The sequence below is a fragment of the Erpetoichthys calabaricus genome, chromosome 13 (assembly GCF_900747795.2).
Source record: "Erpetoichthys calabaricus chromosome 13, fErpCal1.3, whole genome shotgun sequence".
In the NCBI taxonomy this organism is placed as follows: domain Eukaryota; kingdom Metazoa; phylum Chordata; class Cladistia; order Polypteriformes; family Polypteridae; genus Erpetoichthys; species Erpetoichthys calabaricus.
Window position 1 is genome coordinate 57,840,579 of NC_041406.2, and position 26,703 is coordinate 57,867,281.

The 26,703-nt window shown below is 36.6% G+C and overlaps 1 protein-coding gene across 2 annotated transcripts in view; it reads left to right on the top strand.

The window, feature by feature from the left end:
• The window catches only part of LOC114642709 (sorting nexin-13-like), a 115,007-nt gene that overhangs the window by 49,794 nt on the left and 38,510 nt on the right, over window positions 1-26,703 (top strand). For both annotated transcript variants that reach the window (XM_051936168.1, XM_051936170.1), the window contains exons 11-13: window positions 10,789-10,858; window positions 18,842-18,984; window positions 20,319-20,426. In XM_051936168.1, coding sequence (XP_051792128.1) covers window positions 10,789-10,858; window positions 18,842-18,984; window positions 20,319-20,426 — 321 coding nt within the window. The remainder of the gene's footprint in view (window positions 1-10,788; window positions 10,859-18,841; window positions 18,985-20,318; window positions 20,427-26,703) is intronic.

Genomic DNA, 26,703 nt, shown 5'->3' on the forward strand with positions numbered 1-26,703 from the left:
TTGACTCGTGCTGTAAATCTCTTCCTTGTTTTCACTTCACGTGATTATATATATATATATAGCAAAATACCTGCGCTTCGCAGCGGAGAAGTAGTGTGTTAAAGAGGTTATGAAAAAAAAAGGAAACATTTTAAAAATAACGTAACATGATTGTCAATGTAATTGTGTTGTCATTGTTATGAGTGTTGCTGTGTTTTATATATATAAAATACACACACACACATATAAACATATATATACATATACATATACACATATATATACATATCTACATATATATATATATATATATATATATATATACATATACACATCCACATATCAACATATATATATACACATATACACACACACACACGCTTTATGGGTGATGATTGTTTTACTCTTTTTATCTTTATTTTATTTTATTGTAGAATCAACTCCTATCTGCGCACAGCAGGGCAGCCGTGGGCGGATGCGTATGGTGTATTCACTCCATGTTATCGTGCATTGCGCTGTCAGTGGTATTTTGATAAAAGAATTTGAACAACATATAAGAAGCGTATAAATTATTAAACAGTAAAACATTAACATTTAAGAAGTAAAGTTACATTAAGTACTACTGCAGTGCCTTCGGGTATACCTCATTTTTTGTTTGCCCATTACATGCTTAAATGTATACATTTTTTGGTGCACCTACCCGAGAACACGCGACATATAACCGAGCGTGGGAGAAGCATGGATTTTAAAACACGCGTTGAGTTCATCTGCTGGTCTCCCTCGTGGAATAACTGGTAATGTTTGACTAAAATCTACAGCGAGTAAAACGACATTACCTCCTATTTTTTTTTTTATGATCTCTGAGATCTTGCTTTTTTCGGTTCAAGGCTTCATAAGCTCTTTTATGTTGTATGGTGTACTTATCACAAACCATCATCTTTGAATGTTGCAAGACTTTCGCCTTGTATGTAGATCGGGGTAATTACATTCATTGCATTCCTAGTCTGAATCACAATCTGATTGTATCGGTGGTTACCTGGCACTGTAGGGTTGTCACCCGTCCTTTAAAATACGGAATCGTGCCGCGTTCGAGAATGAAATTGCGCGTCCCGTTTTGAATCAATACTGGACGGGATTTATCCCGTATTTTTTTTATAATTTTTTTTTTAAAGCAGCGTCTCATGCAAATCATCCCACACGCATTTTATGAAGATGCCTCCTTTCCTACTTTTGATTGGGTAATACTTGATGTCATCGTTAGTTTGATTGGTGTTTTTAACTGTCCAGTGAGGAGGGCGTGTCTTTTAAGTAGAGTCTGCAAAGTGTTGGCACTGAGATGTGGCGTCAGCGCCATAGTTGAAGCCCCTAACGTTGCGGTCAGCAAGTCGGCTAACATCCGCCATGTGCCGTCTTTCAGTTGCGAGAAGCAGATCATAGAATGGTTGAAACTGTTGCCCCTAACGTTGCGCCACGGCGTGTGGTTCGTTCATACCTCGTGTCTTCTCATTAAACTTTTATCTCGCGAATATGTTATTGCAATCCGCAGCGGGAGCGTTTCTATAAACTTAATTTAAACTTACGTTTTACACCGTGCTTTGTTTCCCTTATGAACATGCTTGTATGCTTCACTCGCTCCCTTCTCAATTGTTTAATGAATTTTTTGCTCTTCGCTGTTTGCGGCTCTTCCTTCATTTCTCCCTACTGCGTTCTTTTATCTCGCGAATATGTTATTGCAATCCTTAACGGGAGCGTTTCAATAAACTTAATTTAAACTTACGTTTTACACGGTGCTTTGTTTCCCTTATGAAGATGCTTGTATGCTTCACTCGCTCCCCTTCTCAATTGTTTAATGAATTTTTTGTTCTTCGCTGTTTGCGGCTCTTACTTCATTTCTCCCTACTGCATTCACAGTCTTTTCACGTGATTACGTGGGAGGCGTGATGACGTGACACTCAACTCCGCCTCCCACGGCCATCAAGCTGCCGTCCATTACAGTATATTGTCAAAAAAGAGGTTCCAGTTATGACCATTACGCGTTGAATTTCGAAACGAAACCTGCCTAACTTTTGTAAGTAAGCTATAAGGAATCAGCCTGCCAAATTTTAGCCTTCCACCTACACGGGAAGTTGGACAATTAGTGATGAGTGAGTCAGTCAGTCAGTGAGTCAGTGAGGGCTTTGCCTTTTATTAATTTATATAGATAACTATTTAAAGAATTGTTGACATAAATAATCATATATAATATAAAAAACATTCATTCTAAAGCTAATAAGAAGGCAGACAAGCAAAAAAACAGGTGGAGGTCCACGCGGTCCAGACCTAACCCCTGCAGAAGAGTTGACTATTCAGCAAAATGCCCATCGCCCTGTTTCTGAGGGCATTCCAGGGCAAAGCTCCTCCTCAGAACCAGTGGCAGGATGCAGTGGTCACTTCATTTCAGGTAAAGGATGGTCATTGCATATATTTGTCAAAGATGTGTGCCATCTTTCCCTCTTTTTGTTGGGCCAGTTGCAGGGAATGTCATATCCCTAGAACCTGTGTCTGACCGACGAGATATTGACGAAGGTCAAATATTTGATGAAGACACTGTGTCTGATTATTCGGATCTGCATACAATCCAGTGCCCCAATCACATTTGAAAATCCTGGGTAATGAGAATGTTAGGCTGATTGTGAGATTCTTCATGGAACTGTGGGTGTTTTTGCCTGTGTGTTGCCTACCTGGAATAGCATGAAACACCTCTTTTATTGTCTTCACACGCAGGTCTCCAGGAAACACTATGAAAACCCGAAGGAAATATTTCAGAGCCAAACAGACTTTACAAATTGCCTGGCAAACTGCACTTTTAAATAGATTTTCCACATTGCCTACGGCAGCATTTCCCAAACTATGGGTCAGTGGGTCGCGAGCGAATATTGAGTGGGTCCTGAAACATAAGACGATATTCCGACCGATCGGGCTAACAGCCGGACGTCTTTTGTTTTTTGTGACATTCTTTATCGCCTTGTGTTGTGTTCGTTAGCGTACGCCCTTATAATCTTTTTAAAAACAATTATCAACGTTTGAATATAATAATGGAAAAGTGGTTGAAACGGATAGCAAAAACTACATCGCCGCCGCCGGTTGATTGTGATGAAAAGACAGAAGATGTTCTTATAAATGACAAAAGTGGCACTGAGGCTGACTTCCAAGCTCCCTCAACGAGTTCGCATGAATCGAAACGACGGAAAGTTGTAAGAAAATATGACCCTGAATATCTAAAACTAGGATTCACTTGGAATCATGATACGATAGATCCGCGTCCTCAATGCGTGATTTGCTACGAAATATTAGCGAACGAAAAGTATGCGCCCAAGTAAGTTGACGCGTCATATAGAAACGAAGCATTCCCATTTTACGAATAAGCCAGTAGATTTTTTTCAAAGAAAATTGTTGGATATGAAATCTTCAAAAAATATTGTTTCACATTTCATTAATATTAATGAAAATGCTGTATATGCCTCGTACCTCATTAGCTTAAGGATCGCCAGAGCAGGAAAGCCTCATACCATTGGCGAAGATTTAGTGTTACCATCGATTAAAGATGCTGTTGGAGCGATGTTTGGAGAAAAAGAAGTAAAGGAAATCGAGCGCATACCACTGTCCAATAATACTGTTGCACGACGAATCGACGAAATGGCTGAATGGGCAGAGGACGAATTAATCCGGAGGGTAGTTTGTAGTAAATATTATACGCTACAACTAGATGAGTCTACTGACGTGCAAGGCCTATCTCAACTACTTGTTTTTGTGCGTTATATATGGCAAAACGACGCGCATGAAGATATCTTGTTCTGCAAGCCAATTAGTCGTGGAACGGCCGAGGAAATTTTCAATGTAATTGATTCCTATATAAAAGAGAAAGGTTTACAGTGGAAGAACTGTTTCAGTATATGCACTGACGGTGCGCGGGCTATGTGCGGGAAAAATAGCAGTGTCGTTACAAGAGTTCTTAAACAAAGCCCCTGTGCTTTGTGGACACACTGTAGCCTTCACAGAGAAGCACTGGTTTCAAAAGCATTACCTAATGATTTCAAAACAGTACTAAATACAGCTGTGAAAATTGTAAATTATATTAAAACAAAACCCTTACAAGCACGTTTATTTCAAAAGCTGTGTGAAGAAATGGGTAGTCTTCATACATCTCTTCTTCTGCATACGGAGGTACGTTGGTTATCCAGGGGGAAAGTACTGACACGATTAGTGGATTTACGCAATGAAGTTACAATTTACTTGGAAGGAAAAACTGAATATATTGAATCTCTACTGGACAAAGAATTCATTCTCAAGCTCACATACTTGGCGGATATTTTTTCGAAATTAAACGAACTCAATTTGTATTTGCAAGGTTCAAACGAATCAGACATTTTTTGCAGTCCACGATAGAATTCGGGCGTTTATGAAAAAGCTTATGTTGTGGAGAAGTTGTATTGAGGATGGCAAGTATGATTGTTTTGAAACTCTTGAAACTTTTATTATAGAAAACCAAGTGCAGCCAAAGACGAACATACTGTCTGCAATTTCCACTCATTTATCATTGTTAAAAAATAACTGATGCCTATTTCGGGGAAGAGATGAAAAAGCTCGACTCGTTGAATTGGATTTGTAACCCATTTCAAGACCGCCTACCAAGTAGTATGTCAACAAAAGCAAGTGAAGAACTCTGATTTATCAGAAGATACGTCACTGAAAAATAGTTTCAATCGCAAGCAGTTAACGAAATTCTGGCTCTCAGTTGCTGGGAACTATCCTTGCCTGTTTGATGAAGCTATAAAAGTCCTCCTCCCCTTCAGTACCTCATATCTATGTGAGGCCGGATTTTCGGCTATGATCAGCATTAAAACTAAATACCGAAATAAATTGGACGTATCAAACTCACTGCGATTAAAAGTAACTAAAATTGAAGTTGATGCTAAAGCTGTAATGACAAAAAATAGGAAACAAATACACCCTTCTCATTGAAATAACAGTCCTTGTAGGTATTTAAGTAATAAAAAATTGTAACTTAAAGTTGTTTTTTTTTCTTATTTGAAAAGTCCTTCATTCATATTGGTGACGCTTAAATTTCCATAGTGACTGTTTGTGAGCTAAAGTACAATATACGTTGTCTGTGATGATAACAAATTAATGTCAAATGAAAAAAATACTTTAAACAAAATAAACAGCCCGAACAAATAAGACACCATTAAGTAGTTCCGCGACTCGCTACTAGGGAATCTGAGCGTTACCAATATTTTATGCCCCCTTTTTAAGACGGCTAAGAGGTGGGTCCCGAATTTGGCAGTTTTTGTTAGGTGGGTCGGAGCCCAGTCAACTTTGGGAACCACTGGTCTACGGTATATAAAAAAAGTGCTGCTTGCAAAAAACCTCAAAGCAGTGCATACTGTCTGTGTGGTTGTGAGAGCCCAACTTTGCAGAGTTTGACTTCGAATATAAGGTGCTAATAAATCTTTGAGGTACAATATTCCCCCCTCGGCTAAAGCGGTATCTTTCGAAAAGAATTTCCTCCGGGAGCAATAAAGAATCTTCCCAATCGCGCAAAACCCTCTCTATATGAAATTCTCGTCTTATAATTTGCACACCGATATCAATTGGTCGCTCATTCATGAACGGTGAAGCCATGACTGAATGAATTCCATGCACGGACACTGATTAAGTGTGTGCGCTAATCCTTGTTCACATAAAACAAACCTGCTCTGAGCAGGTTTGAGGATTTGTATGTGTTGCTATGACAACACATCCAGCAAGAGTTTCGAAAAACCGACAGATCCAGGATCATGCCAAATCGTCAACAATTACATCCGGCTAAATGAGTAATCCACGTACAAAAAATACCCCCCAGTTTGGTAATGATAACAGTGTTAGGACTTCCATAAGACTGCAAGCCATCCCCCTCAGGAAGGCCATAAACTGCCTGCCTGACTGGCAGGAACAGGCTGCAACTAAATAAGGCAACAGACCACTTTCAAAGGGTATCTATGACGACGTCCTGGCAGTTTCTTACTGGGATAATTGACTTACTGTTGAATGGTGGTCTGCAAACACAATGAAGCAATCTGGACTGTTGTTCAGCTGTTCTGTCAAAAAATATTCCCAAACTCACCATCGCATATGTTACACAATTTGTGGAGCGCAATATGTCATCTAAAAACTTGAAAAGGGTTACAAATATTTTCACAAAAATTATCTTTTCAACTGCAAAGGTAAGTGTCAACGTTATGAATCTGGAAGCGTGAAAGTGCTCTGCTGGGGCATGGGTTGTACTTGACTGCTTCTATTGGTAAATCAGCCAGGAAATGACAGGTAGACTAAATCTATACGTCACTGAAATTGGATTGTGGCTGAAATAGAATTGGATGCACCACGGAGTTGTCTGCACCCATTGGTCTAGGATTTGGATAGGAATTTTGTAATTTGGTCACCCCCAGCTTCATCTATCTCTCTCATAATCTGTCCATGAAGACACAATCATCTCACTCTCACAATTTTTTTGATGATGAAAACAATTCTGTCTCATTAGCTATATCGGATAGGCATGTTGCATATTGATTCAATACTCCATTCAAAGACCATGTGGTAGCAAAGATAAAGCTATACTGAAGATAAGCCGAGTGTCTCCTATGGATGGAGTATGCACTGCTACTTAGGCTATAATGATATATTTTTGTCACACTTCATTTTGCTCAATAATTTGTGCAAATATATATAATATATATAATATAATATATATAATACATGATTAATTTAAACAGTATCTCTCTCCTGTTAGTTATTTCACTCAATCTGATTGCCTTTATCTTTATAAATAAAGAAGGGGGGGTCGTAGTTTAAGTATGGAATTTAAGACATTTTATTAAGGTCTGCACAAGAGTATCTATATTGCTAAACGAAGGTTGTATATATGCACAGATGCCAGATGCAACGAAGGCACACGCGCAGTGCGCCTCAGAACCCCAGAGTCAAACCTAGCTGCTTCCCAGAGTCAGTATGTGGCGCCCAAACAACACAACACAACCCGTAAACTAAACTTTAGGTCACAATACAACCGCCGCCCAAACGCGCACACCACCACATATACAACCTTCGTATAGTAATGTTTGTATATATGTAAGGATTACAGAGGCCAGAAGCACCGACAGCGCATGTGCTCTGCGCCTCAGCGCCCCAGAGTCAAACCCAGCAGCTTCCCAGAGTCAGTAGGTGGCGCCCAAACAACACAACACGACCTGTAAACTAAACTTGAGGTAAAGCGTGCACACCAGGTTGTATATATGCACAGAGGCCAGAAGCAAGCCGTACACAGTACATCCGCCGCCCAAGAACCAGATGTGTCACGGCTCCAAAAAGAAACCGCTTTAGTACAAATATATTTATTTAATTAAATGAAAACTTTCCCAGAATGCACCCCACCCTCCATGATTTTTCTTCCCTCCAAATATCGGAGGAAACAGAAAGTGATTGCCATTCTTGGATTTGCGATCTTTCGAGAATCGCAGGTTTGCTGGTTAAGGAGAAAAAGGGGGACAATAGGACCCTATATGACAAAACAGCTCTTTGTGTTTCTGTGCTATCACTGATTGGCAATGTGTGTTTTTACAAAGTGTGTAGCATACTAAGCTTGTATGACGCTTACGTTCTCATAGCATTTTGAATGAGTAGGAAATTGCTATTCAGATGAAGACCCAAAGGCTTATTCAATGTTGGGCACATATTCATAAGAACACAAAAAATGCATTTGGGTGAAACAAGGTATGATTGAGAAGTTCAGAAAGTTTAAATAATTTAAATCTTCATGTAGAATGGTGGGGATTCGTTACTATTACCTTTGGACACGTGCATTAAGACATTTGGTGATGTTGATCAAGTCTTTGTTTAGTTCTGCATTAATGATATTAAATGACTTTGTGAAGTTTTTAAAATTAATCTGTAAAAAAATGCTTTTTCCAGTAAACTCTCTAGCACATCCTAGTGTATTAGAAGGCTATCCTCTGACTTTTTCAGAACAGTCAATAGTATCACACAATTTTGGCAGTTAAGTGGAAGGCACTGAATAGATTTTCAATAGACAGACAACTCTTCACCTTTCTCTAGCAGGTAGAAGTCATATATAATATATATATATTATAATATCATTCCAAATTTTTATTGCTGTTTCAGAGTAGTCATGTTTTTTTTTTTTGTTTTTTTTTTTTTTTTAAAGCTGAGCTCAGTTATTTTCTCATTTATATGAGAGACAAAATTACCAAACATTAAAAAAAACATTGTAAAGGTCGAATTCAGAAAGTAGCATGACATTACCTGACTTTCAGCAGTATTACTGTGTTATGAATGTATTTGTAATTTCAGACTGTGGAAAGTAGAAAATGCTGAATGTGCACCTGCCTGGTTGATTCTAGAAAGAAAATCTTGAAAGAGGTTCCTCTTGTGTGCAGTTTTCTGTGCTGTGGTCATTAATAATTAGTGGAAATTTGCTAATCCTGAATTATGTAATGAGAACAATTTTGATGGGATTTACTGATTTTTATCAATTAATGTCACAGTATTTATCTCTACTCTACACAACATTGAGAAAGAGATCTCTCTATCAGTATTTCATGCAAGGAGTGGTATTCAATACTTCACAATATTCATTTTCCTTCAGTTTGTGCAAAACAAGTTTAGTTGAAAATTGTACACCGGGTACACCTCTCCAAATTAAAATGATCTGAAATGTATCGGGTATTGGACCCCAGTTGTGAAAGATGCCAGCTTCATTGTGCAAGACTAAAATCTGCATTTCTGCTTGGACTGACTTTTTTGTTGTTTGTTGAAATCTATACTGTATATGATTGTTATTTTATCATTTTTTATAATGCATGTTTATGTAAATAAGTAAATTTTTTTACAAAAAAATAAGTATTTGTAAGCATGGATTTTTTAAAACAAGTATTGTTTGAATTGAAATGTGCAGATATCATGTGTAATCCAGCAACACCTGAAAATTATTAAAAAGTATTTTTCAAAAGTGTTAATGCATGTGTAAATAATGCATGGTTTCCTTGTTGGTATCAGTCAATTTGCACCTCATTTTATTTGATTTAATTAATAAAGAAATAGCAAGCTAAACTGAAACAAAAAATGATGAGAATAAATTAAGGTCTGTTCGATAAAGGTTGTAATACAGTATATCCGACAACAAGCATTATTTTAAAATTTATGCAGAAATAAAGCTCTCACTGTTTTTAAATTTGTAAGGCTGTATGTTAGAAACTGAGAAAAACAACCTAATTAAATGAGAAGTTTATTTTCAAGGAGAGATTAAATTCTAATGAACAAACTTTTTAAATAAAAATCTTGCTACTACAGTTACCAGACCAGAGTTGTCTATTCTTATATACAGCAATTTGGTACATTAAAATATTTAAATCAGTTAAATATCCAGGACATGTTGAAATTCATAAAATGGTGAAAAAAATTGTGAAAATTTAAAAAACCCATATCATCTATTTTGTAGCTTTCACTATTATAGCCCAGGAAATTTCCTAAAGAGTTGACACTAGCAAATAAATCATATGGATAAAGACTAGGCAAATTTGATTAACTATAGACTCATTAGCTTAACTTTAATCACAGGTAAATTCATGACATTACTAATGTATTTGTGAAAACAGGTGCAGGAAATAAGTGGATGACTTTAAAATAAAAAGAAGGTAAACCAGCTATCTAGTGGATAATTGTTGTTAAGGGAATATTCTACCTAAAAGTTATATTTTTTAAATATCTTACTTTATGCAGTGTTGGGCAAGAAAAATTTATAATCTCATGTTTTCATGCAAAATGAAGAGAAAAAACTTTATTATTTATTAGAAGATAGATAGGGATCAATTCTTTACAATGGCAAATGATGAGCTTCCCCCAGAAATGGTGGTAATCTAATGTTACTCGTGTTACATAATGCACATGTCAGTTGATCCAGTTGTATGCTAAAATAATTCTGAACAGTTATTTCCAGAATATTTAGTACAAGTCATAAACAGGCAACTAAAAGATTCATGAGAGTCACATTTTGAATTGGAGAATGGCCTCTTCCCCACATTTATTGGTCAAGAGTTATGTTTTCAATTCAAAATTCATATTCTCAGAGATTTTATTTCAGCCATAATTGAATTTCTACTTTGCTGCTTGTGATCTTGTATTTTTAAATAATGTCTGTCTTGTGTTCTTACTTTTGAAGTATTTACTTTGCAAATGAATTATGATGTTCCATAAATTAAATTTATAATAAATAATAAATTGTTATTTCACAATACTGCATTTTAGGGTATTCACTCCCATTGTACCTGTTACATTGTCTAGTTTTTTTACAGAACACAAATGCACTCCAAAATAAAACCTACTTCAAATAACTTTATTTAGATTGTTTCTGCTCAGCAAATAGATAACTTGTGTTTCTTTTACTCAGTGTTTCCTATTGAAAATAGTGAGATTTCATATCAAAGAGATTGTCCATTTCCCTTGTGTCTTGTTTAAAGTATTAGTATTATAGCACTTGCTTCATTTTGTGTTTTTTAATGTTCACAATAGAGGTGATCCCTATATAAGTTTTATAAGCTATCTTCCAAATCATGAATATAAATTAACAGTGATCTTTTTGCAAGACAAAAATCATCCTTGTTTTCTTTATAACAAATTTTAGTATATTGCATTGATCCTGGTAGTCATGTGTTTATTATATTTTACATGAAATTATATATACTTATGTTTTCTAATGAATGTCTGTTACCTTTCTAGTCCTTAGATGATCTTTCCAACACTAGTGTGGATGAGTTAACTCAACTTCATGCATATATTTCTGATACTGGTATGTAATGTTTTATTTGAAAAATATTTATTTTTTGGAGTTTTGATAATCAGCTAAAATTGAAAGATGCTTTTACACCAAATATGATAAATGTCCAATTTTAAATTATCTTAATGATATACAGTATAGATTATGGAAACAAGCCATATGTATTTAGCATTTTGTCACACATCCACATTTTGCACTCCTGCATTCAAATTATAGCTGATTGCTATTTAAAGAGGTAGTACTAATTTACAGTTATCAGTCTATGTCCAATCTTCATTTGTTAAATAAAACATGTTTTTCAGTTCTGCAGTTTTTTGCCTTTCATGATCATTGTTAGACATGGCAATATTAAACATATTTCATGACTGGGAGAAGCAGTTTCAACCAAGTCTGTATTAGGGATGTCTCAAGAAATGTTACTTTGGTACTAGTTTGGAAAATACCCAGTTAGTAGGACAAAACACACTCCAAAAATCAGGCATCAATTTCTTTATGTCTCTCTGTTATAGAAAGAAATCCTGGGACGAGGCTTTCTTGGGTATAATTTCAACTCCCACGAGAGATAATTTCAGGTCCCACAAGATGAGACTTTTTGCCAAGAGATTTTCACAAGTCCCCCCCACCTTATCTCAAACATTTACAACCACACCCACAGCCCAATCATTTCTCATTCTTGTGAATGCAATTGTCAGACACAGTTCCTGCACTCTCCGCTCCAAGCGGGGTTGGAAATAAAAGACAAAGAGTAGAAGACAAAGTAGAACGTTGTAAAGAGGTTCAAAAACGTTGGCTGGATGCACATGCAGAGTGGGTAAGAGATTATGAAAGTACTTGTTTCGTCTTGGTAAAATAATATATTGCTCTACTTTCTCCTTTTGTATTATTAATAGATAGATAGATAGATAATATATGTAGCCTTTGTCAGAATGCGTCAAATCTCACAGACTTACCACTGTTTATAAGGTATTGTACCATATAACTCCCCACCTTCCCTTCTACATCTATAACCTCAGGCAATTAGGTGTAGTAAAAGACAAGCAGGAGTTAAGTTACACATAAAATAATGTATTCTTGACAGTATTCATAAATAATAACAATATGCAAAGTACATTTGAATATTGGCCACCGTATAACCTGATATATGTTGATATGTAGTTTCAGGCGACACACTTGTTAGTTACTTAAAAATGTTTCTAGTTAAGGCATCATTGGTGGTCAGCTTTCTTTAGAACAGGCCGCATGCCTGTCTCAATATGGCTGCCGAGCTGTGCTCTTCATTGTGTTGCCCTTTTCAGTTCATGGTGTGTATGAGCTGCTTTTTCATTAGTTGGAGAGAGAGAGAGTGAGGGAGTGAGCAAATTTATAGATGTTCTGTCCAACCCCTAGTGCCAATAGCACGTCATAGTACTTAAAGGCTTCTGATACAAGCCAGTTCCAAACAGCCATACTTCAGACCAAAAAAGCAAAGACCATCGTAACACCTGCCATCCCCCATAACCATATGTTAAGGTAAATTTTGGCAGTTCGGCAGCCTGGCTTTCTTGCGGGGGTGAGAGAGAGACTTAAGCAGAGAAACATTTGTTTCAAGCATTTCCCCCAACTCTGTCGTAAAATTCACTTTCCTGACTTAGTTTTGCCTAAGTTACAAATAAAGACATATAAAATATTTATCAACTTATATGCAAAATCTCACATCACAACAGTACGATAAACTGGACTGGACTGCCAATACTGATGCTCTGTGCAAGAGAGGACAGAGCCGACTATACTTCCTTAGAAGGCTGGCGTCCTTCAACATCTGCAATAAGATGCTGCAGATGTTCTATCAGACGGTTGTAGCAAGTGCTGTCTTCTACTCAGTGGTGTGCTGGGGTGGCAGCATAAAGAGGAGGGACACCTCACGACTGGACAAACTGGTGAGGAAGGCAGGCTCTATTGTAGGCACGGAGCTGGATAGTTTGACATCTGTGGCAGAGCGATGGGCGCTGAGCAGGCTCCTGTCAATCATGGAGAATCCACTGCTTCCACTAAACAGTATCATCACCAGACAGAGGAGCAGCTTCAGCGACAGACTGCTGTCACTGTCCTGCTCCACTGATAGACTGAGATCGTTCCTCCCCCACACTATGCGACTCTTCAATTCCACCAGGTTAAACATTGACATTATACAATGTTATTGACTGTTACACCTGCCTCACACTCTCCACCCTGCATTTTTTAACTTGCACTGTATTTTTTATCACTCTTTAAGTAATATTGTTTTTATCAGTATGCTGCTGCTGGAGTATGTGAATTTCCCCTTGGGATTAATAAAGTATCTATCTATCTATCCTATCTATCTATCCTATCTATCCATCTATCCATCTATCTATAATTCAAACGTCTCAAAAGACTGATAGTAAAGATCGCATTAGTGCTAACAAATGGAATATGCGATATGTGAAATGGAATAGGTGATATAACAGAAGTATGTAGATATTGTTTGAATTTAAACTTTAAGTTGGAAACTTGTAGATCTTCTAATTCGTGTTGCCATAAGGGAAAAGTAGTGTTTCTTCCCAATGAAGAAGCCTGTCCACGAGAATTAAAAGATTTGCTGTTTAGTGAAAGTGAAATCCACATACGCGAGTGGTAGAGACATGAAGTGCCTGGTACATAGCTCTGGCCGGGTGGTTGGCAAGCGAAGCGAGCAGGGGGCAAAGCCCCATAGTTTAACAAATAGAATTAAGTTTGTCGGTGAAAACACTGAAAATCTTTTCTTTGTCCCTTTGCCTGTTAAATTAAGCTGAAGATGAATTACTAAATTACAGATTTTAGTTTTTATTGCATTTTTAGAAAGTGTCCCAACTTTTTATAAATGAGGTTTGTTGCATATCCCTGGCATGCAATTACTGCTTGAAGTCTGTGATTCATGGACATCACCAGGTGCTGAGTATCTTCTAAATTAGAAGGAAACAGTACTGAGTAAATTAGAAGGCAATAGTAGAAAAAAATCTTAAACATTAGAAATTGTAGCTGTATGGTTTAAAATTCCTGTCAAGTTTAAATAAACTGTGTTGGGAGTTCTGTTATGATACAATAAATGTTTAAACTATCATTAAACACTTTAAACTAAGTGTTGGGTGGACTAAACACTACAGCCCTTCTATGGACTTGTTATTTGAGAAGGGGAAATCGGGTTATCATTAAAATAATTGTGTTTAAGTATTACTGTTGTTTTGTGTTATTGCTTTTTAAAAACTAGGTGGGTAAATGATACAATAAATAATTCCTGTTCCCAAATACATTTTGGTTTGTATAGTTCATCTCTGCTCTGAAAATTCTTAAAGATGGAACTACAGGTAAAATTCCATTATAACGAATATCTTTACAACGAAATTTTCATTACAACGAATTATTTTTATGGTCCCGACAGCTTCCCCATATGACACAAGTCTATAGAAATCTTGTTACTACGAAGTACATTCAGCAGATACGTTCATTATAATGAAGTGCACAAAAGACCTTGAAATGCCTGAATGAATCATCCACAGAGCAGTTAGTTCTGTGGCCGCAGCTCAGTTGTGCACAACAATCCCCAAACAGAAACACTGTAATTTTTTTTTTTCTTCGAACTTTCCTCATACTGTTTTTTTTTTTTTTTTGCCTTTTTTGTTTCCTGCGGTTTTCAGTGATACCTTTTACTTATTGCTCGTTAACATTTGTTTTGGGGTGCAAGACAGGGACTTATAGCGCAACCCCGATGTTTTATGATTTGCTACTGTGGCGCTTCACTGCAGCAATGTGAGCCTCCTATTGCCTTGCCCCAGCAACGGACAAACAATCTTCCACAGATGCTACAATCGCGCTTCAGGACGCACTTCAGCGCATCTTCCCGTTGGGTGGGGAGTGGGGGGTCTGAAAAGAGTTCAGAAACCTCACAATATGAAGAAGAAATAATGATTCGGCTCCTGACTGATAACTGTGCTGCCCACAACATGCTTCCACATTCAGATAATGTTCGCTTTGAATACCTCCCACCCAATTGCACGGCAGCGCTTCAGCCATTGGATTTGGGCATCATTCGCACCCTGAAAGCGTATTATCACAAGGAAATGCTGACAAAAATTCTCATCAGCATAACTTGTAGGCAGGAGGAGATTAAAAGTAACGTGAAAGAAGCTATTGAAATGATTGCAAACGCCTGGATATAAGTTAAAGAAAGCACTATAGTAACAAATACAGAATCTCATTACAACGAAATATTCGTTACAACGAAATATTTTTTAGGTCCCTGGGAGTTCGTTGTAACGGAATTTTACCTGTATCTGGTTTGTTAACAATTTTAATACTTTTTGCATTCATAGGTACTCTAAATGAATTTTAATACCTTAAAATAATGTATGGTGTTTTGCATGTGTTGCAAAAGCTTATTGTATTTGTGCTTATTTATTTAGTTGATCCATTATAATAAGTACATGGATGCCATGCTAGAGAATCCCTTTGCAGCTAGTCATCCAGCACAATTTAATTTTGTTTGTACAAGAAAAGTATTCTGTCCATTAAAAAAAAAAAAAAAAAAGCATAACGATTTTAAATTTCTCTTTATTTAACAGGAGAATTCTTGTTTGGTACTTCTAGCTGCATTTATTGCATTCATGTATTCATTTAGCAAATTGGCTTAATGCATTTTCAGTAAAATCTTACATAATCATGTTGGTGGGAGAAATGTAGGGCGGTGGGAAGGGTAACATTTTTTTAATTTGTATGTTAATTGTGTGCGTTTTTAAAACAAATACCTTGGAATAGCTTGTGATTTTATCCCATATCATATTAGACAGTATTGGTCTTGATAAAAATGTGGTCATATAAATTATGTAGTAAATGGATATACTAATGATCTTCCAGTTGATAATAAATTAATTAATTAATTTGGATAACTATGAATCACCTTACAGATTCATGATTTTTAAAGCAGTGCTAAAAAGTAGGTAATTTCATAATGGGGTTATAAGAACACTGCAGACTCTGCAACATATGCATCTGAGGAGACATAGTGGAGAGGGTACTTAACTTTAAATTCCTTGGCGCACACATCTTCCATGACCTCACATGGTCTGTTAACAGAACTTCTCTGCTGAAGAAGGCATAGAAGCGGTTCTACTTCTTAAAAATATAGAGGAAGGCTAGCTTATCCAAGCAGCTGTTGGTGTCCTTCTGTCTCTGTTCCATAGAAAGGATACTTAAAAGTGGCATCCTAGTAGTCTATGCTGGCTGCTCTGTGAGAGACAAGAAGGCACTTTAGAGAGTCATTCGATCAGCACACAAAATTATCAACACCCAGTTACCTTCACAAGAGGACATATACAGAACACAATCTTTATGAAGGGTCAAGAAAATCATTAGGGACCCATCTCACCCAGGCCACCTCCTTTTTACTCTGCTGCCTTCCGGAAGGCGTTATTTAGTTTTATTAAGACACACACTTCCAGAATAAACAAAAGCTTCTACCCGAGTGCTATTAGAGAACTATCCATCCATCCTCCATTTTCCAACCCGCTGAATCCGAACACAGGGTCACGGGGGTCTGCTGGAGCCAATCCCAGCCAACACAGGGAACAAGGCAGGAACCAATCCTGGGCAGGGTGCCAACCCACCGTAGTATTAGAGAACTACATTTTTCTTAAATAACTATTTACTGCATTTAAGTGCTTTTGATCTTATGTCTTTCACTGTCGTCCATGGCATCAATAGGACAAAAGTGCAATATCTCGGAAACTTAATGCGAACACTGTAAAATAGAACTACTCCACTATTTACTGTTTCTTTGTTTCCACCTTCAATGTTTTACTGGCTTATATTAATGTATGTGTGTAGTTTAAAATGCAGTGCATATGTTGAATCAGTTGTAGATTCTGTTTTTATAATATTCTATGTACTATTCAGGGGACACAACAGAATTTCATTGAACATCTGTGCGATGACAATTAAAGGCATTCTGTTCTATTCTGTTCTATACCTAGACATAGGTTCTATTTTGCATAGAAAAAATATTTGAAATCATCAGTGCAGTGTGACTTAAGTGCATTTCATAATGTATTCATCTGTTAGTAGGTTCTGGAGTGTGGAAACAATTGTACTAACTACATTAGACAATGAAGGTTTTGCTACCTGAAAACGTCTGGGTATATTTTAGGAATTTGTGCTCTCTGATCATGAAAATCTCCGTTAAATTCTGTCATGTACCAAATTATAACAATTTTCTAGTTTTGTCATTTACTCTCATTGTATAAGTATACATATACCATAAAGCAACTACAACTGAAACATTTGTTGTGATCTAAAAGATGTGGCATTGCTACTAGGAATGCAGCTTACATATGCCAAGTACTGTTGTGTCATTTAATAATAGGACAGCTGTACTAAACAGTTTCCAAAGAACTTCCCGCTCTGTAAGCATTTGGCTCCATGGCAGAAGAGTATGGATGGCATATAAACCACTTGCTGACCTAACACAGATGTTTTTGCTTGCTTTTCATTTAAAACATCAAATAATGAAAAAAAAATCTGAAGCAACGCACAAGGAAGGTGAAGGATTTTGATATCTGAGAGATATGTTTCCATGAAGAACTGATGCTAAGATTAAGGAAGTAATTTTTGTTTATCTTCAAATCAGACACGCCATCAATGACTAGCATTTTGAAGATCTGCTAGTGGGTCTAGTGGAAATCGCATAGAAGGTATTCAAGAATGTTGTTGTGAATTTCCTTGGAAACGGCACAACACTGTCTGGCTGTTTGACAACATGCTTCAAGCATTAAAAACCATGAAATGCAATTTGCCCCTAATATTAATTTTCTGCTTTCTCACTTGCACTTCTTCTGTTAATCTTGATGCAGTCAGTGAAAACACAGCAACATTGCAATAATGATAAAGCAGTATCAGAGAAAGGGAAATCCGTCTTTACTGGCTAACTGTTATTGGAAACTGAAATGAGAAGTATCAGAGGTAGAGTACAAATGAAAATCAGCAGTAAAGCATTTTTAGCTCAATTGATCTAATGTATTGTATCAGCATCATTAAGCAGTTAAACACACTAAATCTAATAAAAGTTAATTTAATGTTTCTCCAGGTTCCTATATGATACAGTCTTAAATTATGTTTGTGTTGAGCTTGACGATCTCTGTCATAACCATCTAACATTTTTCAGGAATCAAAAAGTTTGAAATAAATGCTTGTCCAGTGCTATCTGCACATTTTAAGTGGTTTTCACTGAGTTGAAGGCACTATATAAAATAGTGTTTGCTTGTTTTTTTTATGTAATGTATTTCTGTTGACATAAGACAGCCATCATTACAGTTTCAATTTAATCTTATTAAGCACCTTTTCACTAAAGAGCTCAGTGCACTATACATTAATTGCTCTTATAGCATGGGTAAAAGACATACAACATAAACATACAATAAAGTAACCTCTTGCAGTATACCATATATAAAATAGGTCAGCTGCTTTCTACAATAGATCAGTTTGCAAGCATACTATGGCAGTTTATTTTGAATTCAAACCATGTGAATATAGGTTCATCATCTGTGAAAACAAATCCACTCAAAGGCAGAACTGCTAGCAAGTTAGTGAGAGGTGAAAGGAAATGAAAACCACAGAAGTCTACCTAGGTCATCTTCTAAAGTATGTACAGTTTCCTGAGTTGAGAAAACTATTATTGTAATACTGTAACTGCTTATATATCTGAGCACTACTTAAAAAGCTATGATATTTCCCTTCCTTATTCTCTCCTTCCATATTAATGGAAAAAATGTGTCAATTTAACATCCTTACCTAAACTACCTAAAAACTTTGTGCATGTCTTATAAATCTTTTTTTAATAATTGATCCTTAAGTATTTATTTTAGTTGATTTTGATTTTGAAATTGCCTCACCTATTTAAAAGGAAATTGTTGCTGACCAATGTTTGTCTCTCACTGTTCATGATATAGTTTAACTTTTATTCCATGACAGGAGTGTGCAATGATCATGGAAAGACATACGCATTATATGCAATCACTGTAATCCGTAGAAATCTAGATGGAAGCGAGGATACCTGGAAAACATATCGACGTTACAGTGACTTCCATGATTTTCACATGCGCATCACAGAGCAGGTTTGTAATTAGTTCTAATTTTTTTTTTTTTTTTTTTTTTTTTTAAAGTAAACTGTATTTTCCTCTTTGAAATAATTACAAATAATTGCTTGATGGTTATGAATAAATAATTGTAAGTGGCTGCTCTCTCAGTAATATCAGTAATAATATTGTAATCTTTATCAATTTTGCCCATTAGTTGGGGATGAATGAATCTTAAACATTCCTTATAGTCAAGAAGCCATGCTTACAGGTCTTTGATTATAATGATTGACTTTTAGTTTCACTATAGTTAAATCTGTGTTGCCATGTTTAATGTGATCATTTTCCTGCAGATCATCTAATGTAGTCTACCTAATTTTCTGCATGAAATGTCCTGACACTGCACTCTATGTCGGAGAAACTGGACAAACACTCCGCCAGAGAATGAATTTACACAGGTTCCACATTAAACATGGCAACACAGATGTTCCTGTAGCGGCCCACTTCAACAGCCATGGACACTGTGAGAGGGACTTTAAAGTCACAGTGCTTATGGGCAACTTCAAAACACAGCAAGAGAGAAAAGAATGGGAAGTTAAACTCATGCTAAAATTTAATACATTACAACATGGATTGATTAGAGACAAGAGTTTTATGGCCAGATATGAGGATTGTTTACATCTCTCAGAATGGCAGACAACCTGTCTACAGATCCACATTGTTTTGAAAAAACTCATTACAAACTTCAAAAGACTTTGTTGGACAGTTATCTTATCCAGAGATCTTGACAATACATTGTTCTTTTCTGTCTTGTTAAATTAACCCTAGCCTGAATGAATCTATTAATTTTTCACATTTAAAATTTCTCATTTAAAGATTTACCAATGTTGCTTCTTGTCCTAGAGTGTGTATATAAACATAGGGAACTTGAGTCTCTGTATTACATCTTGCCTGAAGAAGGGGCCTGAGTTGCCTCGAAAGCTTGCATATTGTAATCTTTTTAGTTAGCCAATAAAATGTGTCATTTTGCTTGGCTTTTCTCTACATTCATAATGGCTAACACGGTACAACACCCTAGTACTACTATAGTTAAAAAAAAATACATTTTTTAGATGATTATGTTGCTTCCAGAAAGTTACTCAGAAATGCCTCAGAATTGCTTGTGCACAAGATATAAAGAAAGGCTAAATATTTAATCTTTATTCTGTTTGTTGGAGCTCTTTGTTATGCTATCATAGTCTACATGTTAGCACATCTTTTGTACTCTTAATTCCATTAAGACTATGTTATGGTAAAGTATTCTTTATGATTTAATACCTGAATGTATGAAAATTTTGATTATTGTAAAAGAAACCTATCTTTTTTTCCTTCAGTTTGAAAACCTCACAAGCATATTAAAGCTACCTGGAAAAAAAACATTTAACAATATGGATAAAGATTTCCTCGAAAAAAGAAAAAAGGACTTAAATGCTTACTTACAGGTACGGTAAAATGGTTACGTGTATTTCCTGAATTTTGTCCCATTTGTGTTGCTCATCACTTCGCCATCATTTTATGTGAAGGTTTAAATGTAAATATAGGGTTAATAACAGGCAGGAAAAAAAATTAGGGTACAACCAGCTAACCCGAGTAAACCCAAAGAATGGACTGTACATATGGTAATGATAAACCAATGATGTCAGTGGCAAAGCACTTTCTGAACAGAATGTCATATGGTAATGATAAACCAATGATGTCAGTGGCAAAGCACTTTCTGAACAGAATGTCTTACCTTGATATGTATTTAGCAATTTTTATACATGTTGTTGAAATATTGTATTTGTTTTCTGGTAAAGTCATACTTTTTTTAGTTTTGGAGGAGATGTCTCATGGCACATCGATAATAAATTTAATTTTGTATGGTTTTCTTACATGTTTTCTTTTACAGTGATATGACTAACTCCGTATTTCTGTTAACAGCAAAAAATCAAGAGGGCAGTTATTTTTAATTTAACACTAGAATCCCTGAAGAACTTCGGAAAACGTCTTAATCCCGGGCCACCTTAAATTCCTTCACACCTCTCCATTAGCGTCTTTGTTTTGCAAAAGTGTCGATCGGCGCAAGCAGCCTGCTATCCCATCATCCCCCTGTCAATGCAGCTGAAGTTCTGCCAGCTCAAGTGTTTTTATCTGGGCGTGAGGTGCCTTGAATCGTATAGCATAAATAATATATCGTTATTTGGAATACATAAATTTGATGTGTGTTCCGTGTCTACAATGATCTAGGTTAATGTAGGATGACAGGAAATGCAAGGCAAGAGATGTTGAACACAGAAACAGAAAAAAAAACAGAAACCACTCAAAACGGTAATTCTCGGAAGTGGCCATACTCGAACCTGCAACCTCTTGATTATGAGTCACCAGTTCTTACTGCTGCACAACCCAAGTGGTCGTGCCAACATCGTACCCTAACCAGATTTCTTTTTCTTCAGTTAAATTTTTGAATAAACGCGCACTTGTTTTGTTATACTTGTACCTTTTGTGAAAGTGTTTATTTGATATTTGGACTTCAGTCTTCACACATTATATACTTCATGTCCAAATATTGTCGTTAGTACTGTAAGATAAAAAAAGTTTGTTTTCAGGTATGTGTTCAACATTTCTTGCATTTCCTGTCATCCTACAGTTACATAGATCGTTTTAGACACAGAACACACATGAAGTGCATGTGTTCCAAATAACGATATATTATTTACCCTATACAACTCCAGACACCTCACCCCCAGAAAAACAAGACTTGAGCTGGGAGAACTTTTTGCCCGAGTTGAGCTGCGGTAGAGGTACAAAGGAATTTAAGGTGGCCCGGGATTACAAGTTTTTGTTAGGATTCAGTGATTCTATTGTTAATTTTTTACATCTAAGATGTCTCACTTAAAGGTTTTCCAATGCTATATCTGTCCTAGTGTCTATATAAACACAGGGAATTCCAGTTTCTATATTACATCTTGCCTGAAGAAGGGGCCTGAGCTGCCTTGAAAGCTTGCATATTGTATTTCCAATGCTATATCTGTCCTAGTGTCTATATAAACACAGGGAATTCCAGTTTCTATATTACATCTTACCTGAAGAAGGGGCCTGAGCTGCCTTGAAAGCTTGCATATTGTAATCTTTTTAGTTAGGCAATAAAAGGTGTCATTTTGCTTGACTTCTCACTACAAGCTAAAGTTAGTAAACATAATTATAGTATGTAGTTTCTTTAGTCATGGCGAGTTTGCACAGCTTGTTTGACTGCAGAAATTGCATTCTCTTTGAATCCATCAGCAACATAGTGCATTGCTTTTGTTAAAATCAGTTTGCCTGATCTTAATATGTGCCATGACAAACTGCTCAAAACATTGGATGATTTGATTGATCACTACAGGCTAGTCGTCAGTTAGGATGAGTGTAGATTTTTTGGGCCTGGAATAATTTTGGTTATTTTAAACTGAAGATGCAGATATTTTAAATATGTTATAGAATATGCCTGCCAGCTAATCATCAAATGTGTAATTTCATCGCCAGGGATAATTTCTAAATTTTGATGCTAAGTATAGATACCCTTACATTGCCTTTGAATAGTATGAGGACGTTTTACCCACCAGACCTGTGGTTTGTTTGATTTTGTATTTGATTGGCTGTTTGTATGCTTGGTTTGGATCCAATAATGTACTAAGTGTTAACCTCATCATTGCTGGGAGACATCAGTTGTTATTTCATATGTGACTTTGCTCATGTAGTCTAATTATTTGTACTTGTAGATCTGAGTTGTTAGAAAAAGTTGAGCTCATGCATGGCAAATTGAAAAACCAGTACAGCTTGTCAGGAATAAGACTGTGTCCTGGTTTTTTTTTTTTTTCTTCTTCAAGTGATTCAGTTTTTCCACCTTCTACCATAGAAGCATATTCTAGCCACTCAGCAAATTTTTGCCCTATTTTTTCTCAGTGTATGATATTGCTCAGAACTGTTTGCAGCTCCCCCACAAGTGCATCAGCTTGATTTAATCCAATTCATAGCTGCAGATTTATATGAAGTATTGGTCGCTGTCTGTGCAGAGTTTGTACATTTTCTCTTTTTAACATGAGTTTTATGCCAGGTTTTGTATTTATCCTCTCAACATCCCAAAGACCTACACTTTAAGTTAATGTGCTACAGTTTAGATTTTAGTTAAATTTCTCCAGTTTTTACTGATTGAAAAACACTTTTTTATTCCAAAAGTCTTTTAACAAAGTAAAGCTGACGTGCAAGTCCAGGTAAGACTGAGGAGATTAGAAGGCTTAACGCACGGCATAAATCTTGGTGCAGGGTAGAAGGGTATAGGTTTATGGCGTATAGGGACTCCTTTTGGAACAGATGGGACCTGTTCCACCACGACAGGTTATATCTGAACCGGAGAAGCACCAGTGTGTTAGTGATGCATATGAGTAAGTTAGTCATGGATTATATTACATCCTTAGCATTACGTTTTTTCTCAAACAAACATGTAAAAAGCGTTACATTTTTTGGCTTAAAAAATAACATTTTTATTAAATCTCATCTTTCTACTGTAAAACATGCAAAACGCTAACAATAACAATGATGGATAATAATAATATGAACAGCACTCTGCACATGTGCGATTGACTCAAGTATCACTTTTGGATATCCACTATCACTTTTGGTTTCACCGACCATTTTTATTTCACTGTCTAAAGACAGATTCAATTCGTTATTATTGCTGATGATAGGCATTTCTTATGAGACGCCATTATGAGGCTTATGCAGGACATGCCTATACCGTTGCCCGAGTAATGCTCGACATTAACACTGTCGGCACTTTTACAGCCCAAGTAATCCTCAGGTCTTACGTGAGACGCATCTGTACCGTTTCCTGAGTGACATTTTGGACAAATGCTTTTAGCACTGTTTTTACAGCCTTAATGACGCTCTGGTCTAATTCTAAAGAGGTTAAACTAGGGAATGGGGGGAACAGGGAGTTTAGGACAGGCCAGGTTTAGAACTGTGCATAGAGGAACAAACAATAGTTTAAAAGTAAAAATGCATAATAAATATATATACAAAATATGTAGTGAGAAGTCAAGCAAAATGACACCTTTTATTGGCTAATTAAAAGATTTCAAGCTTTCGAGGCAACTCAGGCCACTTCTTCAGGCAAGTTGTAACGATGAGGAAGGTCATGTTTTACTAAAATGCTGGTATTCTCTGAGGAAGCCATAAATAGGTATGATCAAAGTGGAGAAAATGATATTACGGTATTTATATTGACTTTAAGAAGGATTTGATAAGGTGCCACATGAGAGGTTGACTATCAAAATACAAGAAGTGAGAGTTCAGGTTGATGTTTGTGGATGGTGCAGAATTGGCTTAGACACAGGAAGGAGACGGTGATGGTGCCATGAACCTTATCAAATTTGTCTATGTTAAGAGAGCTGTTCCACAGAGGTCAGTGCTAGGGCCGCTGTTATTTTTAATAAATACAAATGATTTGGATAGGAATGTAAGTAACAAGCTGGTTATGTTTAATAATTTAATAATTTTTTGCATTTATATAGCGCTTTTCTCACTACTCAAAGCGCTCAGCAATTGCAGGTTAAGGGCCTTGCTTAAGGGCCCAACAGAGCAGAGTCCCTATTGGCATTGACGGGATTCGAACCGGCAACCTTCCGATTGCCAGTGCAGATCTCTAGCCTCAGAGCCACCACTCCACCCCAGAATCGGTGGACTGGCAGATAATCTGGAATCCTTTAAAGCAGGGGTGTCGAACTCCGGGCCTGGAGGGCCGCAGTGGCTACAGGTTTTCATTCTAACCCTTTTCCTAATCAGTGAGTAGTTTTCAATGCTAATTAACTCATTTTCCCTTCATTTCAATAGTCCTGTTTTTAAGGATTCAGTCCTCCTGAGTTGATTTGTTTTCTCATTAAATGGCAGCCAAACAGAAATGAGACGTGAAATGAGCCAACAGATGACCAGCTAAACTGGGATTTCAAACTCCAACCAGTTTCACTCCAAACAGTCTCTTAATGAGAAGCTGATCCTTGCTGTTAATTAAACCCGTTATTTAATTCCATGGCTTGTTGCTGCTCTCATTCTGACACAGCAGACATTTCCAAATCTGTTGATTTTTCTGTTTTTTCTAAGAACACCGTCAATGTTTTGGTGACCTGAGAGACCAACCTTACTGAGACCTTCACCTTTCTTTATTTTCAGATATTGTGTGATGGGCAACCTGGTCATATGGTGGCTTGTTTGATGTCTCATTATTGTTTGGCTACTAATTAAGGAAAAAGAGACAACTAAGGGGCCTGAGTCAAGTTAATTAAAACTAAAGCAAAAGAAGTTAATTAGCATTAAAAACGGTTCACTAATGAAGAAGATGGTTAGAATGAAAACCTGCAGCCACTGTGGCCCTTGAGGACCGGAGTTCGACACCTGTGCTTTAAAGCATTACAGAGGGACTTGAACAGCATGCAGGTTTGGGCAGATTTGTGGCAGATGAAATTTAATGTCAGTAAATGTAAAGTATGACATGTAGGAAGTTAGGTTTGAATACACAATGGGAGGTTTGAAAATCAAGAGTACACCTTATGAGAAGGATTTCGGAGTCGTAGTAGACTCAACAGTATCATCTTCCAAACAGTTTTCAGAAGCCATTAAGAAGGCTAACAGCATGTTAGTTTGTGTAGCATGATGTGTAGAGTACAAGTCCAAGGAGGTTATGCTCAAGCTTTATACTGCATTTGTGAGGCCTGGAATAGTACATGCAGTTTTGGCCTCCAGGCTGCAAAAAGTACATAGCAGCGCTAGAGAAAGTCCAGAGAAGAGCGACTAGGCTGATTCCAGGGCTACATGGGATGAATTATGAAGAAAGATTAAAAGAACTGAGCCTTTTCAGTTTAAGCAAAAGAAGATTAAGAGGTGACATGATCGAAGTGCTTACAACTATAAAGGGAACAGTGTATCAACACTTTTAAAAAAAAAAAAAAAAAAAAAAAAAAAAAAAAAAGAGTTCAAGAACCTTGGGGACAGAGATAGAAACGTGTTGGGTAAAGGGTAAATTTCACCCAGACATTGGAAAGTTTTTCTTCACACAGAGAATCATAGACTCATGAAATAAGCTACCAAGTAGTGTGGCAGACGGTACAACTTTAGGGATTTTCAAAAGTAGACTTGGCGTTTTTTAGAAGAATTAAGTGGATAGGACTGGTGATCTTTGTTGGGCTGAATGGCCTGTTCTTGTCTAGATTGTTCTAATGTTCAAATGTTTAGTGCTAAATCTTCCTAAAATATTTCTAAATGCCAAAACATGTTTAAGCTCAAAAGAATTTAATGACTACTGTATATTCAAGATTTAATTTAAATCATTCCGCTTCCCTTAATTCTACACTTACTACTTCTCATGTATTAAAAGCAGTAATAACTTGCAGTTAATCTGTTTTGCTCGCAAGCTTACAGATTGTTAAATCTGTACCATTTGAGTTTCCCCTGGGCATGAAAAAGGTTGTTTTTTTCTGAAATTTAAGTAATTAAATGTTATTTACCCTAAGTTCTTGTCTATAAGCCGGACTCATGTATTAGCCGGAGACCAAAAATCATACGAATTTTTAAAATAAAATCGTATCATAGATAAGCCGGACTCATGGATAAGCCGAACGTACTATAACCTATAACTAATAGAAGGGAGGGAGGTCAGTGGTCTCACTCGCGCCCATTTAATTTCTTTAAGGGGGGAGAGAGTGTGAGATA